The sequence below is a fragment of the Sorghum bicolor genome, chromosome 6, assembly GCF_000003195.3.
Source record: "Sorghum bicolor cultivar BTx623 chromosome 6, Sorghum_bicolor_NCBIv3, whole genome shotgun sequence".
In the NCBI taxonomy this organism is placed as follows: domain Eukaryota; kingdom Viridiplantae; phylum Streptophyta; class Magnoliopsida; order Poales; family Poaceae; genus Sorghum; species Sorghum bicolor.
In genome coordinates, this window is record NC_012875.2 from 42,837,270 (window position 1) to 42,857,732 (window position 20,463).

Genomic DNA, 20,463 nt, shown 5'->3' on the forward strand with positions numbered 1-20,463 from the left:
CGGGCGGGGCGTGGCACCGTGCGGCGCCGCTCAGGCACGCAGCACCGTTGTTCAAACCACCGCGCCATGCATCATCCGCGGCTCGCTCAACTTCAACGACCCGTCGCACAATTAAACTCCGCACCAACAAAATAACGACGCCTTTTTGCTTTGGTTTCGTCGGACGCATCATCATGCGCGTGTCCGACGACGACTCCGACGGCAGGCAGGGCTTTCCCAGGACAAGAACCAGCTGGCTCGGATCGGGAGTCGCTGTGGCCTGTGGGAACGGATGGATCGACCGTCCGTAGCCAACGCGAGCGAGACGCGTCGCGTCGCACGTGGGATTTTGATACACTCCAGCGCGAAAGGTGGCGGGACGCACGGACGTGAAATTATTGGACACCCACAGCCGGGCGTGTCCCTGCTGAGAATTTTATTAGGGTCTGCACGCCTACAGTACACGTTCACACCGACCCCGGCCCGGCCAGTGTCACCCTTTTCACCGGCGTCCCGGCGAGAGCCGAGACGGTCCGTTTGTGCAGAAGAGTAGAGCTGCTATTTTTGGTCTTTTCGCCAGTCTGCTGCACGACTGCCACTGCATCCCCTACGTACTACGCTCGATCGGCAGCCGCGGGCAGGCAAAGCCCAGCACCAGCACCGGCCGGCGGCACCGCTCCTTCTGTCGCCCTCTCTCCCATCTGCGATCGAGGGGGAGTGGCAATTGCACCGGCGCCTAGCTAGCGCAACATCACAGCGCTCTGCTCGCTCGGCTCCACGTACGAGCAGATCACCGTACCACAGACTGATCGCCGCGCCGAGCCTGTTGTGGGTTACGAGTAGCTCTGCTTCCGCTAGCAGCCTACATGATGATCGTCTCGTCGGCGGTCGGCGCCGGCATGATGATCCGGCTACTCCTGTGCCGCTACGACGCTACCGAATGAACGAGGTGCGCTCATGATGCAGGAGAGAGTACAGTAGGCAGGTGCGGCTCCATGCATGGGGAGCCGGCCGGTCCTTGTTTGACTCGGACGATCGAGAGCCGGCCGGGCGTGCGTGTACGTATGTGCTGCACCATCACACTGGGCTGCTGCATGCGCTGGCTCATCAATCAGCTCGTGCCACTCGAATCATGTATATACACACCGGTTGACTAGGGGATCAGCTGCTGTCGTCCACCAGCAGGGCCAGGTCGACAGACAGCTTTCTTGGCTGCGCGGTGGTTTGGTGCATGCAAAAGCAGATCGATCGCCGGATGGATGCTCTCTTCAACAACGAGCTAGATGGGCGTTCGCTTTTCGGGCCTCGTTTAGTTCCCAATGTAAAATTTCTTAGATTCTCCGTCACATCGAATCTTTAGACACATGCATAAAGTATTAAATATAGACAAAAATAAAAACTAATTGCACAGTTTGGTCGAAATTGATAAGACGAATCTTCTGAGCCTAGTTAGTCTATGATTGGACAATATTTATCAAATACAAACGAAAGAACTACATTGTCAATTTTGCAAAATATTTTGGAGCTAAACAAGGCCTTAGTTGCTAAATTTTTTACGTTTGGATATTATAGCATTTTCGTCTATATTTGACAATTATTATCTAATTATGAACTAACTAGGCTTAAAAGATTCAAAAATTACAGATAAATTATGTAATTAGTTATTTTTAATCTATATTTAATATTTTATATATGTGTTTAAAGATTTGATTCGAAAAATCTTGAGTCGGCCGACATTCAACACGACATCGATGGTCGTCTGGCAAATATCACAATTTATTTTCCCCTTGTTTAGCTGGTGAAATTTTTTATGTTTTGCTATTGCAGCACTTTTGTTTGTATTTGAAAATTATTGATTGAATATAGACTAACTAGACTCAAAAGATTCGTCTCACAAATTAAATGTAAACTGTATAATTAGTTTTTTATTTTCATTTATATTTAATGCTTCATATATGCGTCCAAAAATTTGATGTGACGAAAAATTTTAATTTTTTTTAAGTTTTTGGTGTGAATTAAGCAAGACTTTAAGGTTTGGTTTGAAATGCTGCAGTGTCGTCTACGTACTCCAACGATTCCTTCCTTCTAACTCGTACCATATATACTCAGGCCTTGTTCACTTCTTAAAATTTTAGGTTTTGGATACTATAGTACTTTCATTTTTATTTGACAAATATTATCTAATCATAGACTAACTAAGCTCAAAAGATTCATCTCGTGATTTATAGACAAACTGTGTAATTAGTTTTTTTATCTATATTTAATGCTTTATGTATGTGTCGCAAGATTCGATGTGACGAGAAATCTTGAAATTTTTTGAAAACTAAATATGGCCTCATAGTTTTGCAGAGAAGCAAGCTAGCAACAGGTGTGTGATGGACGAGTAGCCATGCATCGCGCGTTCACGATACACGTTGGGCGAACACTCGTATGTACGGTACAGTGGCACCAGCACACGTCAATGATGCTAACAACAACAGCCGCTGAGGGACGAGCTGGTGGTTCGCAGCTGCAACGCGTCCCGTGCATGACAGAGTGCAGTCGCACGTGACCACTCAATGGAAAAAAAGCTTTGTCGTGCAGGAAAAAGTTTCCCGGTCTCGATGGTTTTCCGCGGAGCGAATCGATGCGACACGTTGACCCTGCACCCTACAGTGCACTGCGCGCAGCCCCTTTTCGCCGAACCCCATTGATGATCGTGCACATGCATGTACTAGTATCGCCTCTGCCGTGTAGTACGTACTCGATCTCCTGATTGCATTGCATTTGGTCTGCCTGCCATCTTCCATCATGCCTTTCTAGAAACCATGCAGCTAATTACTCGTACACAGTATATTTGGCCAACCTGGTCTGTGAGATGACCAGGCACACGCAGAGGCAGAACCGTCGCAGCAGCTCCTTTGTTGGCGGTTGGCGCAGGATGGCTTAAGCAAGCAGCCATTTCAGCTTGCAGCCATTGGCGCGTGAAGTGAAGTCTGCTCGTTAGTTTGATTGATAAGTCGTGATAGAAAGTATCGTTGACTGATTTGTTATCAGAGAATGACTGGCAGATTCGACCGAAGCAAACAGGCTGGCTTGGCACCATCAGCAAGCAGCGTCTACTCGATTATGTACTAGCACTACATTGCATTTGTACTAGTATATATATGCTGCTAGACAATTTCTATCCTTCAAACAAAGAAAAAAGTAGAGGTCTCTGCTTATAGATCTTAGGTACAGAGAAATCCAACCTTAGCCAAATCGAGTAAAAGTGTGTTTCTTTTTCCTTTCACCATGCGCGCGCGCGCGCGCGCGCGTGTGTGTGTGTGTTACAGTGTTAGCACATGTGTTGGATCGGACATCGGAGTAGAGCCCCGGACCCCGATGGATCATCGATGGATGGACAGCGGCATCGATGAAGCTTTCGAGTGGGTGCAATAACTTGGGTGTGGCAAGAGCACACGAGAAGGGGAAATCCAAATGATGCCTTTGCTTTCAATAAGCTATCATATCGTGGCCATGCACTTGCATTGCATCTTCAATTGCCTGTCTCCATGGCCAGCAGAACCTGCGAGCGACCATATGGAAGATGGTTATGGCAAGGATTTGGACCGCGCGCGACTACACTCTGTCACGGACTCACGGGAACCATAACTTCTTATTTTTATGAAACGTCACATGCATCATTATATTGGTCCTGTCATCCTGTGTCTTGTATTAGCATTGCTGCAGGGGAGTTCAAGCAGTACAATCATATTGCTCCTAGGTCTTGTTTACTTCTAAAAATTTTTGCAAAATAGAAATAGTAGCACTTTCGTTTGTATTTGACAAATATTGTCCAATTATAGACTAACTAGGCTCAAAAGATTCGTCTCGTCAATTTCGATCAAACTGTGTAATTAGTTTTAATTTTCATCTATATTTAATACTCTATGCATACGTCTAAAGATTCGATGTGACGGGAAATCTGAAAAATTTTGTAAAATTTTTCAGGAACTAAACAAGGCCCTAGTGCCTTGGATGGAAAAGATTTGGTTAGATATGATTTTTCTTCATTTTTTCCTTTCACATGGATGCATCCGTCTCTCTGGTACTCCGGTCTATCTATTGCACTCACAATCTGCTTAAGGTGCACTTTTCAGTGATATCATCGATGGCATGTAGATGTAGGACTAGATTCTACTCTCAAGTGGTGATACCCTAGTTAATGGGACACACTGCAACATTTAGAGACTGTTTGGTTGTTAGCCACAGTTTGCTACACACTTTATCTTAGGCAAGTTTGATCAAGTTGGCAAGTATTTAGTTGACAACTAAGTTTAGCCATGATTCTTTTGAGCTCCACATGTCATAGAGTTAAATATGGCCAGATTTCTTTAGGCATGACAAAGTGTGACAACCAATTTGCTAGCCACATTTTTTATGGCTTGCCACACTTGCTAAAAGTTAGTTGTGGTAGACTATGGTTAGCAACCAAATATCCCCTTAAACAAACATATTTGACCATTTATTGGCTACCGTTTGGTGCTAAACTGCTAATGTTGTTTCCTTGAACATGCCACTATATATAATATCGTGTGATTTAGTAGCAAGCTTTTGTTTTGACGCTAATGCCTTGTTGTTTATTTATATTACAGACTTAGGCCTTATTTAGTTCACCCCAAAATTTTAAAGTTTTTCAAGATTTATCGTCACATCGATTCTTTAAACCCATGCATTGAGCATTAAATATAGATAAAAAACAATTAGTTGCACAATTTATCTATAATTTACAAGACGAATCTTTTGATCTGATTAGACAATAATTATCAAATAAAAACAAAATGCTACAGTAGTGAAACCTAATTTTTTTCACCTACTAAACAAGGCCTTACTTCAAAATTCAAACCATGGACAATGCGTTTATGATGATGTAATAACGAAAGAGATGCTAATAAGTGCATTAAAGATGCAGATGCCAGAACACTTTCCATTTTCTGAAACAGAAACCAATGGCACCGTGGAATTCAGAAAGAGCAGAAAGCAAGTTCTTTTTCTCTCTTTCTGATTTAGCTATGTTGATGTCTCTAGCGGTCGCCTCTAGGGGCAGTCGAACAAGTTTAGTGTCTGAAGCATTTCTTTCACACCATACATGGTTACCACCATATGCAAACTCCTCCGTACCAAAATTATAAGTCATTATATCTTTTTAGTATATATAGCATTTGCTACATACCTTTTATATCTTTTTAGTATATATAGCATTTGCTACATACCTTAGTATATATAGCATTTGCTACATACCTTATACGGATTATGTCTACATATTTGATAAAAAACATATATCTAGAAAACTCATAACAACTTATAATATACTCCAATCGTCCCAAAATAAATAACCTTCTAAAAATTTCCACACGAATTTAGAACCCTAGCAAAACACGCATGTATCATTGCTAACTTTCTTTTCCCAATGAACGTCTCCTGGACTTGACAACTTTTGTTTGTATGCACCCATGATTAACTTGTGTACTAGGTCAACCGCCACGGTTAATCTCCATGGTTAATAGGAGATTAACTGTAGCAGTTGTGTTATAGTGACCATCTCAATTAACCTATTAACCGAGACGGTTGTTGGGCTGGTAGCTCGGCTTGCATTAACTAAAGTGGGCCACCAGTCTGCCCGCCTTTGAGGGAAAAAAGGTCATAGGAAAGATTTTTTGTAGTAGTGATTTTTGTTTTAGATAAACATTTAAATCTTAGAAAGTTATTTATTTTGGGGGCAAAGACGAATGGAGGGAGTATTATTTATTAGCAAGTTATATGAACCATAAATTGGAAAATTTTGACTAAGGTCATAATAATAAATTTTGTTTTGCCTCAACCAAATTTACTATAAAAAGTATATCCCATTATTAATCTAATAATACTAGTTCGACTTTAGAAATGTTAAGAGTTGCATTTTGGGGGACAACCTCCCTCCATCTCTAAAGAAAAGCCATTCTATTTTATCCTATGTGAAACCATGTTGTGTGTAATCAAACTTATTAATAAAAAACAATATTATGATACCTATTTGGTGTTTTTTGCTCTATAGACTTGGCCAAACGTAGAATTATTTGACTTAGGATAGAGTACAACTTTCAGAAACCGTTAGCAACTAACCAAACATGCTTCAGAAATTGCTCTCGTATGTTTGCATCCTTTATTAACGCCTGGTTGTTAAAAATCATTGCCTTTTTTTTTTCACTCTCAACCAATCTTCCTTTTCTACCCTAGCAGCACCACTAGTCCACTAGTGCCGCAACATGAATTTCCTTCAGGGACTGCTGCTTGCAGCAGGTCAGCAACCACGTTCATCAGCCAAAAAGAAAAAGGGTAAAGAAGGATGAGCAAAAAAGATATGAGGAGATGACAGGCGTGCAGTAAAAACAGAGGAGCTGAGAAAGGGCCTTCAATCGTGAGGCATTCAATTGCTGGGAGAGGAGATCATCATCACCCGATGGTGGCGCAGTAAAGCGATGATAATCATGAATCATCCCCTATGTATGTACTGTAAAAAAAGGAGAGACGGTAATAAAGAGAGTGAAAAAAAAAGAGAGAAGAGGTGTGGCGCGTGATGATGAGCGAGGACCCGGAGGCGAGCCATCATTACGAATCTTGGGCCGGCCGAGGCCCATCATCATCATCATTTGAAGCCCCCCTCCCCCTCGTCGTACTACGCAGCTTGACCTCTTTGTCACTACTACTTAACCATTCTGATACTGGCTTGGCCACCAGTGTCAAACCACTAAATAAATGCTCTAGTAGACTATTAACATCGGTTGCTGTTTGTCAAAAAACAACAACGACAACATCGGTTACTGCACTTCCCCGCTGTAAAAGTAGAGGTTGATGAGTGTGCAATGGAAGGATGAAGTACAGTGGCGAGAAGCAATGCACGTTGGAGCTCTCGAAATCATGGAGACTTATTTATTTGTTGTGTCCGGTACTCCGGTGGATGCATGATCACCTCTTGACAAACCATGGCTAGCTTTAGGCCTTGTTTAGATCAAATTTTTTTGGAATTTTGACAATGTAGTATTGTATTTTCGTTTTTATTTGACAAACATTGTTCAATCATAAAACAACTAAGCTTAAAAGATTTGTCTCGACAAATTGTACAATTAATTTTTGTTTTCATCTATATTTAATGCTCCATGCATGTGTTGCAAGATTTAATATGACGAGAAATCTTGAAAAGTTTTTTGTTTTTGAGGTAAAGTAAACAAGACCTTACCTCAGCCTTAGCTATGATGATGGTCCAGGTTATCGTAGCCTGTTATGTTTATGTGAAATGTGGCATGCCGGTGGTTGAGCTACACGCGGAGTACGAGCTTTTCCAACACGACCTGGGCATATGTAATTTTCACAAAAGGAACGGGGGCATACTTTCAGCTTAAAAAGAATTTATGCCCATATACCTGTACACAGTAACATCCTGCGTAGAAAAAAAAAAAGGTAAAGCTAGCAACATACAGTAACTCGGACCATAATTTCTCTGTACGTGCGGTTTTCTGCCCGGCCGGCCGGCAACGGCGAGACACGTCCGGCCGTACGTGCAGTCAGCGTGCATGCGGTGGCGCGCACAAAGGCCCGGCCGGAAGAAATCTACTCCGATCCTAGACGCGGCCGGCCAGCATCACGTGAGGTGAGGCCAGGCAGGCAGGCAGGCAGGCAGCACCCCGGCCTCATGATTAGCCACCATTTACGCCGCCCTGCCGCCGTCCGTCCGGCCGGCCTCGCTCTCCGCCCCCGGCGGCCGGCCCGTTGCGTCCTGCGCGCACCTCCTCCCTCCTGCCTGCCTTATACGACCAAGCATCATAGCATCCCCTCTGTCCCTCTGCGCCAAGTTCAAAGGGGTCATGAGTGGCAGACTAGCCACTAGCCAGAGCCCCCTCGTACGTGCCATGCCATGCCATGCCAGTGCCACCACACGGTCCCGCGCGTCAGGGAGGCGAGGCGAGGCCGAGGTCGCGCCTATAAATAAGACCCACCACGCACCCCACCCCGGATGTGCCAATCCATCCAACACAGGCTGAAAAGGCAGTAGTGGACTTGGCCATCGATCCCAGCTCCTGCGGGCCTGTCTCCAGCCTCACCCACCAGCAATCTCTCCCCGGCCTCCTTCCTCTGGCCTCTGCTACTTGAGTGAGCGACTCCGTCTTGTCCCCGGCAGCGAGCGAGCGGCTTCGTCCAACGAGGTGATGCTCTCAGTCTCGTCACTTTTTTCCATGGCGATGCCGCTTGGTTCTTGCATAGTTGCGTGCATGCATTGCACAATCATGGATCCATGTGTGGCAAATGGGGCCTCATCCTCTCTCTTAGCTTTGGTGTAGAAGTAGCAGAGCACTTCTTGGTGCTTCCTTCCTTCCCTTTTTGTTCGTTTCTGCTTTACACAACCTGCTGCCCCCAATGCCTTTGATTTGTTTATTTGCCTTGGCAACCAACCTTGCAAAGTTGCAAGTTGGATGTTCTAGTGGGAGGTTGTATGTTCAATTAACAATGGTGTAACTGTAATGATGTGCCTAGAATCAGGAAAGCTCTACAGTTCTTTTTTTTTTATTGAATAGAAGTTTCAGAAATCAGAATGGACGTGCTTCAGTATCTACTGCTGCTGCTCTGCTAGCACTCTGTTCCATTTTGCATTTGGTCTGATACTCTGCAACATGGGCCCCCCGCAGGCGGGTCAGGGATGCAAGCATGCAACCATGTCTGACTGCTATCTAACTTCGTTTCGTTCCTTGTTGTGGCATGGCAGGCAAGGGCGATTGAGGATGGACAGACTGAACGCGAAGCTGTACCTGCAGAACTGCTTCATCATGAAGGAGAACGAGCGGCTGCGCAAGAAGGCGCTGCTGCTGAACCACGAGAACCAGGCCCTGCTCACCGAGCTCAAGCAGCGCATCGCCAAAACGGCGGCGGCGGCGGCCACCAACAACGGCAACGCCAAGTCCAACGGGAATGTGGCGGCGGCAGCTGGCAACCGCACGCCGATCCCGGACCTCAATGCGGCCGCTACAGGTCCAGGGGCGCACGGCGGCCACGAGAAGGCGGCGTCGCCCAAGCCAAAGAAGGCGGTCGCGAACTGATGCGGCTTAGTTAGTTCTAGTCACGAGCTATGAGTTTGTAGTTATCATTAATTACCGGTTTACCTCTTCTGGATGCATGTCAAGAACGTCTGCTTACTTTTAGCTGATGGCCTAATGGAATTGCATCCATAATGATGTGCTGCTTAGTCCTTCTGGAGGGATAGCTAGATCAGTTATTAGGGGGGTATATATATGTAGTTGGGTGGGTCATCGTGTGCTGTATTTTTCTTCCCTGGAATCTTTAGCACAAGTAGAGCTATCTGCTGCATGCTTGATGATGATGTGCCAATCGCCCAATCTATTGCATGGTGGTACAATCTTTTTACATGAAAAACTCAGTGCAATGTAGGTTGTCTAAGTGCTGTGCAAAAATATCAAATAGAATAGGACAATCATCAGGCTTGACAATTCAGAAGGCTAAATGTTCATTTCAGATAGCTTCTTAAACTGCACAAATGGCAAGGATATGTATGCTGCTTAAGTATACACTTGTACAAGTGTCATTCAATCTCCATGAGACTATAGTGTCTAGTCTAGGGATAAAATGAACAAGGATAAGATCTCCTTGATGAACAATGATATATTAAGTTGCTATACACTTGTACAAGTGGCATTCAAGCTCCATGTCACAATGCAGGAGTTTATAGGGACAGAAACTAACCTCCAACATAAGCATGATACTCTGTTGGCATATCCATTAGTCAAAATCAAGATGCCAACAGTCACCGCTCACCAGTCGCCAGCATTACTCTCTGCCAAGTAAAAACATACTAGATCAGTTTGTCGCACTAAACTAGGTGAGTTTAATTTCCCATCGTAGAACCATCCAATTGGCTGACTGGGCACCGCCAGCGCCAAGTTCAATCGGAACCACAACAGAGGGAATTAACAAAAAAGAGAAAAACTGTATTATAGATTGCACTAATCAGTAACCCTTATTTCCTGTGCTCTACATGCAAGAAGCATCATGCCTTTCATGGCTGTGCTTTTCCCCCCACAGAGTCCAGGAGCTATTTGACAGAACCACACTTCCTAGATTACATCACCATGACAAGCTGTTCTGTTGCACAATTGTAACCAAACATACGCCTGACAAATCCGACGGCGAACCGTCTATCCAACAGTCCCTGTGAGACTTGCGTAGCAGACGGAGGACATTGTTATGGTCCACAGACCAGTGTGCACAGGGAATGATCCGCTAAATTACACTTAGCAAGTTAGCATATACATTAACTAAATCTAAACGTGCACATAATCTTGATCCTTGTCTAATCATGGTCACTAGCTCATCTTAGCTTGGAATTTAGATACTTTAGGTACTGACTGTTAAGATGATTACGGTTTCTGTACCTAGCGCAGATAGTATGTTCTGTTGCTTTCTTGTATCTCAAGTAGATAGATAGATCTTGTTCATCTTTATCTTGCTGTAATCCTAACTTTGTGTAGAAGCCACGCTGGAGGCTGTTCCCGGCCTATGTTAACAAACCGAGACCCTAAGGCCTTGTTTGGATGTTGTTGGATTCACCTCAATCCACATGTGTTAGAGTGGATTTGGGTGTAATTTAGTTTAAGTTCCACTCTAACCCACCCCAACACATGTTGATTGATGCAAATCCGACTACATCCAAACAAGACCTAAGGGAAAACTTGTTCGCTCAACTTCACACTGACCAGAATCGGTAGATGCCATGAATTCCTCTACCGTGGATGAAGTGAAAACGTTGATGCAGATGAAGAACAGCTTTTTTTTCTTGTTGCGAATAAAGATGAAGAAAACACCTGATTGCTTCACAAACTTGGGGCATTTGATTCTTGTTGATAAGAAAAGATCTTAGGCCTTGTTTAGTTTCTAAAAAGTTTCTAAATTTTTTTCAAGATTCCCAATCACATCGAATCTTATGGCACATGTATGGAGCATTAAATATAGACGAAAACAAAAACTAATTACATAGTTTGCCTGTAATTTGCGAGACGAATCTTTTAAGCCTAGTTAGTTTATGATTGGACAATATTTATCAAATACAAAAAAAAGTGCTACAGTATCCGAAACCAAAAGAACACCCTTATTTCGCTGAGTAGCAGTCACATTGGAAAGACCTTCTGAGTACTGTATATAGCACCTGATTACTTCACTATTTAGGTGTTTGTTTTTGTTTTGAAGAAATTGACGTGGTAATCGTCCACCGCATCACCTTGACTGTTCAAAGTACTATTCACTGATTTGTTTTAGATAATCCATGATTAAAGGTACTGTTTACTGATTTGATTAGATAATCCATGATTAAAAGTATTATTCACTGATTTATTTTAGATAATTCATAGCTGAATTCACAAACTGTCGAACGACACTGATTCGTCGTCGATCATGAAACTATATGGTTATCTAATGTATGAGGCACTATTTGTGCACCTAATATTATGTGCCAAACTAGGTCTCATTTGGTATAGCCGTATAGCTCAGCTTCAAGTATCATGAGCAACATTCTAGTTAAAGCTGAGCTGTTTTGGGAAAACTATTTGATAAAACAACTTCACCAATAACTCCATGCATGGATGGGAGAGAGAGAGAAATTAGGAGAGCTAGGATAAGCTATTTTTTTCAGCTTCATCTCAACTCCTGACTTTATAAGAGGAGAGAAAAACAACATCACAATAGCTCATGCATGAAGCTGTTGTAACCTGTGCCAAACAATCCCTAATATGCTGATTTAATCATAGTCTAATAATATGGTCCACTTGGTCGAGTGTCTAACAATATTAATGTTCATTTAAACTTGTGTACATACACATTACAATAATAAGATCATATCTTTCTTCAAAAATAAAAAAAAGATCATATCTAATGGTTCACGCAACATCTTATTAGAACGCTAGAGGGGGGATGGGGGTGTTTGAATTAGGCTTTTAAAACAAAACTTAGCCTCTATTTCTACTTGTCAAAACCTAGCTATGCATGATTTCTATACGGTTTTGCTAAGGTGCTATTTGGATATTGGGAAATATAAGGTGAGGTAGGGAAATAGGGAGTGGGGTAGATCTGATCCCATGTTTGGATAATGAAAAATGAATAGGGATAGGGAAATAAAGAGTAGCATACCCATTCCATATTCCTTCCTGCTATAGCAATTCATTTCTCATTCCCTATCGCAATCCCAATCCAAACGTGCCGTAAGTATTACTATCTCTACTACAAAAAGACTTTGAAGTGCAAAGGTGAACAAGTTTTAGAGATCTATGCCATATTCCAATACCGTGTTAAATCAACCTTCACAATCATATACTTGCTCCATACCTACAAAACAAGTCGTTTTGGACAATAACACGGTCTCCAAAGTCTAACTTTGACTTTTTATTTTTATAAAAATATTTATCGAAAAGTGGTATAGATATATTTTTATGAAAATAATTTTCAAGACAAATCTATTCGTATGGTTTTCATATTTTCAAACTCAACAACTTAAAAGTATTTATGATTTATATTCCCAATGTTTGACCCAAAACTTGTCCAAAACGACTTGTTTTACGAGTATGGAGAAAGTATATATTATTAGACAAATAATGTGTTAAAACCACCTGTGTATAGCTTTCTAGGTACTCCATCCATCTCTCTCTTTTTTTAGAATTACACAATATGACATAGATGCCCAACACACATGCACACTCATTCTGAACACAGATTGACAAATCCTATGCCTATGAGCACATCCGAGAGATTGGGCCAGCAAATCACGAGACTCACGAAATCACCACACGTGTCTTGATGTCGACGAGAACATCGCCTACTACTGAAAGCATAACGTCGTTAAATTATAGAATATGTCCAAAAAATACAAGCACTTATAACAGTCGAGAACTTAAATCTGAGTGGACAGGTTCCATCATAAGAAACCCAACCAACTCATCAAAAATAGTGTTGCCATAGGTTTTCTACTAGCCAAACTTTCTTGAGTTCGGCTAGATTTATAGAAAATATTAGTAACATTTGTATCTCTAAATAAGTTTATTATAAAAGATATATTCAGTGATTCATTTAATGATACTAATTATGCCTCATAAAATAAATATATATTTTATATATATATTTGATCAAAGTTGAAAATGTATGAAAAATGTATGATCTCTGGGAAGTGAGAATGATACATTTTGTACCGATAGAGTATTGTACTAATGATACACTCCGTGAGATATAGGTTAACATGGGAACCACGTAGCATGTTTACATAACTGGAGAACTTATTACTGTACAGTTTCATTTTCTACCACCTTTATCCTGACTGATTGAAATCTACATGGCAGAATAACAGCAGCTGCCCATCAAGTCACATATCAAGTTGGTTTGCACTGATCAAGAACTTTGAAAACATATCTCGGAAAATATGCCAATGTTGTGTTTGGGCAACGCCTAGGGATGAAAACGGATCGAATACGAACGGATATCACTGATATCACATTTGTTTTCATTTTTTTGTTGGATTCGGATTCGAATACGGATAATGTCAACAATGTCGGATAAGATACGATTGAATGTCGACATCATAAATATACGATTTAAGTATTCGGATACGGATATGATATCGGATATTAAACATTTGGACTCAAATACGGATAGATCTTAACCCCTCTAAACGCCATTTTCATCGCCACAGCGATCGATACTGCAGTTTCCATCGGCTCCACACGCTGGGCATTCACCGAGGAGCAATATTGAAAAAAGAAACAAGACCAGCGTATACAAGACTTTTATGTTTAGTCTTCTCTAAAAGGACTTAAAAGATAACACTTTCTGCAAATAGTCTCAAGAAAAGAGGATACCCAAATTTAAGTTATGCCTCTACTAAACCTAAAAAATAAGGCTATAGATATTGCATTGGAGATCCATTTATATTTAGGGTGTGTTTGGTTTATTTCTTCACCAAGTCTGGCTAGCAAAACTAGCACAGGCTAGCTATAGTCAGCAATAGTTATGCAACCAACACTTATTTGGATGTTGTGTCTAAGCAAGTCTGACCTGGCTAGATCTTGTTTGCTTGCCAGACTAGTTCTAGTGCAGTCATCTCTTCTTTGCCATGGTGAACTTACCTTCATCTTCTCTGGTTTGGCAATGGCAGAGAAGGAAGATTCGACGACGGTAGAAACCGATTTGGCGACATAGGTGTCCGATTTGGCGGCATCTCTCCAGATCTCGCTCGAGGAGCACCACCAGAGGCCACATAGGCGGCAGCGCCGTCTCGTTCCCGGCCCACCCGGTGGCGGCGTCATCGGCCCGGCCGCACCGGTGCGCCGTGCGCGGTCCGTGGCGGGGGCGGTGAAGGGGCTGCGTCGTGCGCGGTCCGCACCGGTCCGCGACGGGGGCGGTGCGTGCAGCCAGCTCGCAGGTGGGCGGAGCCGCCGCCGCCGCAGCAGCAGCCCGCCAGCAGGCCACCGCGAGGGGAGATGCGGGCAAGGCCAGGCCACCACGAGGGGAGATGTGGAGATACGGGGATGGCGGGGATGCTGAGACGCGGAGATGCACCACACGGAAAGGTGAGGGAAGCAAAGGGCAGCGCGAGACGGAGCCTGGCTCCGCTAGAACAACCAATCTAGACGTTTCCAGCAAGCCAAGTAATCCGTACAAGGCTAGCGCAACCAAACAGACCCAAGTTGCATTATGCAAGCCTGGTTAGCTCTTAAGCTAGGGAACCAAACACACTCTTACGTTCTCCAATAGATCTCCGGTTGGAGACAGCCTTAGTTCTAATAAATCAGCACATAACGCAAAATCTCTGTTATACAAGTATGAATCGTCCATCCATGTGCCCACTGGTCAGGCCGACGCAGAAATCTGCATCAGATGGCAGCTCCGTGAAACCACCTGATTGCCTGTTTGAACGATCCCGATCCATCCCAGCCACCGCGCGGAGAGCGCGCCCCACACCGCAACGCAAACACAAATCATCACTCGTCCGCGGCCACGCACAACTTGAGCAACGGAACAAAATGGCGCAAGGAACAAGCAGTAGTAAGGAGCATCATTTTTTTTTTCTTCTGAAATCTCTTTGCTTTATCCTGTATGTACGGGGTGATCCGATGCTGGTGAATCCAAGAAGCGATTCTACTTTCTACCGCAGACAGGATCGCGTCTGGTAATTGGAAATGGCGGCAGAAGTGGGTTCAAGCTGCACTGCAAGGGGTGTTCGTGAGCTGGTGCTGAGGCCCGGGGTCAGGAGCCTACTGTACTGGTTATCCAGCTCGCTCGTTGCAGGGGATAGGGCGGCCGGCCGGCCGGCGGCGGCAAGGGATGGCCGATTATTTGCGAGGAGAGGTAACTTCGATCGTCAATCTCATCGCCGTGGAATCCGAGCGCCTCCGCCGGTCCGCCCTCCATCGTTCTCTTGAGGATCACATCAAGATGGGCTGCCTTCAACTTCAATAGATATAGGCTTCCAAGAATGGGCCAGCCGCTGGCCTAAAGTGTCGCTGTCAGAGCATCTCCAAGGGTTATGCATTTAAACTTTGCATTTACTAATTTACAAAAAAAACTTAAACTATACTATCCAATGGTTTTGCATTCAGACTTTGCAATTTGCATAACTTGACATTTAGAGGTCTAGACTTGGCATATATGCCAAGCCCGCCAGGCTTTGCAAAACGTGATCGTCCCCACGCTCGCGCGACTCGGGCTGCGTTCCGTCCACCCGTACGACTCCTCCACGCATGAGCACCACCAAGTTTTGCCGCGAAGCTTTGCAATAAAGGTTCAGGACAGGGCGAGGTTCAGGACGGGTGAGGTTCAGGACGGGGCGAGGTTCATGACGGGTGAGGACCAAACGACGCAGCGCGAGGACCTGGACGGTGCGACAATGGCTGAGCGAGGAATGCCGCGATACGAAGGCGCGCGACGTGCGAAGAATTACTGGTGATGAAGAAAATCGCGCGCCAAGAGAAAAACCTTCCGGGCAAAAAAAGTGTGGACCCAAAATTCCCTCAAATGCCAAGTAAATGCAAAACCGTTGGAGATCACGTCTTTTTATCCTTGCTATTTTTATTTGAAACTTTGTAAACTCCATCAAATGCAAAACTAAAAATGCATAACCCTTAGAGATGCTCTTATAGGCCGGGTTGAGACTTGTCTACTAGAGCCGTTTAAACGATATATGCTTACGAGAATGGGCGGCAGCAGAACATTGAAGAATGAGACTACGATGGGCTGCTGACTATTTGCATTTTTTTTGAAGCAAATCTCTCCTTATCATGATGCAAAAATACTTCTTGGGACTGTCTGTATGGGTGTGGAAACAAGTAATTTGTTCTCAATTCCAAATAATTTTATACCTCAATCACGACAAGACATTGTCAACATACTAAATCACTTTGTTAGTTTGCGAATATGGAAGAGAATGAAAAATCAGTAACAAAACAGAGAACAACAGTTGAAAGCAAAAACACCAATGGCCCGTTTGGATCCCTTCATTTGGCTAAATTGGAATTTACCTCATAAGATAGGTTGACAGAGGATTTGACATTATAGCACTTTCCAAACCTTACTTATAGACCTACCTCAGATTCAAAGGACAAGAAACAGAAAAAGGAGATTTACAGTCACCCTTTGGCAGAGCCTCGACTCTAGGCTCCTCTGGCAACACCTCGGGGTGGGAGGCTCAGTCTACTGGTCTTGGCGACCTTGGATTGAGGTAGGATTAACGGAGTTTGACTTAACATTCAATTATGTGCAAATAATTAAACAGGCCATGAGGGGAAACAAAATCACTACCATGATATTCAATAGCACCTGACGCGTCATCCCTCAACCCACCCCAGATGAGGCGGTCGACCCATCCGTGCTGCCTCGTATGCCCCTCTAACTCTGATGCGCCTTCGTTGTCAATGCTCCTCCGGTAGTGACATGCCTCTACTGCTGACGCGTCTCCACCCCTTCCCAACACATCGCGCCGACGCAGTGCCTCTCCTTCCCTATGGCTAGTGCCTAGTTTCCCTCTCTCTTTTACCTCTAGCTAGTGGCCTAGTGCCTATCCCTCTCCTCCCCTTGGTTGGCACATGGTAAGATATTTCCCTTAGATCGACTCCCCTTCTTCCTTGCATTGGGCGCCCCTTCTAGATTTCAATATCCAATTCCATGCAATCCAAACAACAGTATCCGTAGTGTACCCAATTTTAATACCAAGGCAGATTTGCTATTTAATCCAACTTAATTTCAACACATCTAATATCTACATCCAAACAGACCCTAAGAGTCTTAAAAAAGAACAAAATCACTCATGCTAAGAAAAAGGACAGAAAAACACCAAGACAAACACTACTGTAGAAATGGTCATCCCAATTGGTTCTTAACCCTCATCGTAGCTAGGTTTTTGGCAACCAACAGTCAATAATAGTCTATCACCGCCAATAGAAATGAGGATCTCCAAAAATTGCGTTGTGTGGCAATGGGGTTCGAGCTTAAGACATATGGCCTCACATGTAGGTTGTAGCTCCTCTAACCACTCCATCAAAAAGTTATTTGTGTCTGTAGAGCATAGCGATAGATTAGAGTCTGAGACCTGTGGCCTCGTGTGTAGCTTCTCTAATCACTCCACCGAAAAGTCATTTGTATCTATAGGGAGTACACATTCCTTCACTTTTCAAGTTTTAAAAATGAATATTTGGGACCCAAAATGAATTTAAATAAAAAAATCATGAACTATGAAGTCTTAGTTGACCTCGAGATCTATAACTTTGGTTTTAGTTGTTTTTCCATCTGTGGCCATTTAACAAATTTGAATTTCAAATTGTGAGAACTCGAGACATAATTTTAGCATCTCAAAGGATTTCAAATGAAAAATTCATCAACTACAAAGTTGTAGTTCTCATTGGTTCTGGTCGATTTTCCATCTAAGGTCATTTGAAAATTTGAAATTTTAATTCTTATAATTTCAAATACAAGTTCAGGACCATAATGATTTGTATTAAAAAACTTTTGAGATCTACAACTTTATTTCTCATCGTTCTTCCATCTAAAGTTGTTTGTACAATTAGAAAAAAATGAATTTCAATATATGAGGCCTTGAAATAGAATTTTGGGACCATAAATGATTTTAAATGAAATATTCATTGACTAGAAAATTATAGATCCGGAGATATTTGAAATAAAGTTTGTATTCATCTGACTTTATTTGAAAAAGATTATTGTGTTGCAGCATGATTATCACTCATCCGACTTTATTTGAAAAAGTTATAAATATTATTCTGATGCAGCATATAGTTGTCACCGTTGGATCATATGACGAGTTGGCGGTGAAAACCATCTTCACCGCTGATACAGCGAGCCGTCACCTGTCAGTGTTGAGGAGCCTATTGTCATTGTCGGTTGGTGACATGAACAGACGATGATGATGAACTGTCACCACTTACAACTGACGATGATGATGAGATCTATTTTTATCATCATATGGTAACAGGGACCAACAATGATAATCAATTAGTGTCAGTTTGTAACATGAATCGTGGTGATGCTTATCACTGCTTGTTTTATTAAAATGAATGGTGAAACTGCCACAGGGGAAGACCATTTCTACACTAGTAAAATATCAAGTCCAGCTTAGGAAGAGCAATTCCATGGTAGAATAGGCTGGATTGGTGGGCCGGTGCAACTGAGCGGGATGTCATGAAGCTAGGCAGGCAATAGCATGTAGGCAAGAGATAGGCGATGGTGGCGGCACTATGTGGTGACATCGCAGATCAATTAAATGAAAGAAAGAGGAGGTTTTGAAAAAGTACCCACTTAAACCTTGTTGGTCTTAACTTTTAATCCACCTCATTTCACATGTGTTAGGATAGATAAACAATTAACTAACTTTTTACTCTAATCCACCCAACACACGTGGAATGATTGCTTGTTTAGATGTACTCTAGTCCACCCACCCTAATTCCTCCTAATTGGGGTGGATTGAAGAGCATTCAAACAAGCCATGCGGTGAATACAAGTTTAACTACACAAGACCTTAATGAACGGAACATAAGAACAATTGAGTCAGTTCTTTTTTGAAACTTCAGCAAGCTTTATTGATTGATCGAAATAGATACATAGTTTACAAGCAACTGTAGGATAGATATTGTAACACCCGATTTTAAGAACAAAATCAGATATGCACCATATGTGAGTTTTAGAAGACAAGTCTCACATATAGCTACAAATAAGGGATAATATCAAAGGACAACGCATATATTATAAAACGTACTTAATAAGTTAGAAACAACCGTGGGCAGCAAACACGGAAGAGAACTCCAAACTTCGGGTGTTAACCTCACTCTACAGGATCCAACTGACTGGTTGATCACAAGCCCAATACTTCTCCTGAGGTGTGGGGGAGATAGCAAGAGTGAGTCCAAGACGAACTCCGCAAGTATAACAACTAGATTGTATAGATCCCACGGTCTCATAATCAATGTGACATAAATAATATAGAGCATTAAACAATAATCAATGAGTTTCTTAACACAAGATTCATCACCCTTAATGTAAGAGTTCCCAAGGCCACTCGTGACCGTGAGCACGGCTAGTATACCAGTTTTTAACACTCTGCAGAGGTTGTACATCTTTACCCATGAGTCATGATTTACCCCTTTCGCCTGAGGTGATCAGCCTCGTAACCCACTACCAAGGTAGGTCGGCAGGGATCACTATGAAGTCTTTCAAAGGTTCGTCTAACAAGTTAGGGCCGCTTGGTTTCGGTAGTCAGTAAATGTGATTCTACCCCGCAGGGGATCCACGGTCTGCTGTCCCCCATTTGCGCCACACGGGTAACCTCTAACAAGCTAGAAAAGTTACTCATACTTGACTAAAGCCAGAGCCATTATAGCCCTCATGGTTGCACTTTCATCCCGGTTATCACTTACGAACAAATCCTCAAGTTGTTAAAAAGTCATTATTATCATTTGTTGCTTTATATCAATCTAGTCACAAGATCATGGTCATAGAATTAAAACCCAAATGCTATACTTGCCTTGATCCAATTGCTCCTGCTGGTCCTGCTGATCTTACTTGCTTCCAAGGCTCTGATCTTGATCACCGAAGTAATGCTCACCGTCTACTCTCGATCATCGATTATCAACACACAAACAATCGGAGACAGACATGCATGAAGCAAACAAGATTATAATTAGAACAGTACACCAGCAGTAAATAAATTTAAATAAAAGTTTTCCAAAATCATCTACACGCTGCTACGATCACGACAATGAGAAATTCACAGAAAACGGAGTTACGACGTGAAATCTACGCATTAAACGGGACTGCAAAGGCTATCTACGGACTTGTATTTAACTAGGAAATCTAGCAGTGGTGAATCTAGCCAACAAAGGTACTAACGCGAAGCTTATGAAATTATGAAACTAACGCAACTTGAACGGATCGAAACGG

General features: G+C 43.0%; 1 protein-coding gene across 1 annotated transcript; it reads left to right on the forward strand.

Moving 5' to 3' along the window:
• Positions 8,005–9,501, forward strand: LOC8075268 (protein LITTLE ZIPPER 4). The gene is made up of 2 exons (XM_021462819.1): positions 8,005–8,180; positions 8,738–9,501. Exon 2 carries the CDS (start codon positions 8,754–8,756, stop codon positions 9,066–9,068), a length of 315 nt encoding a protein of 104 aa, XP_021318494.1. The 5' UTR covers positions 8,005–8,180; positions 8,738–8,753; the 3' UTR covers positions 9,069–9,501.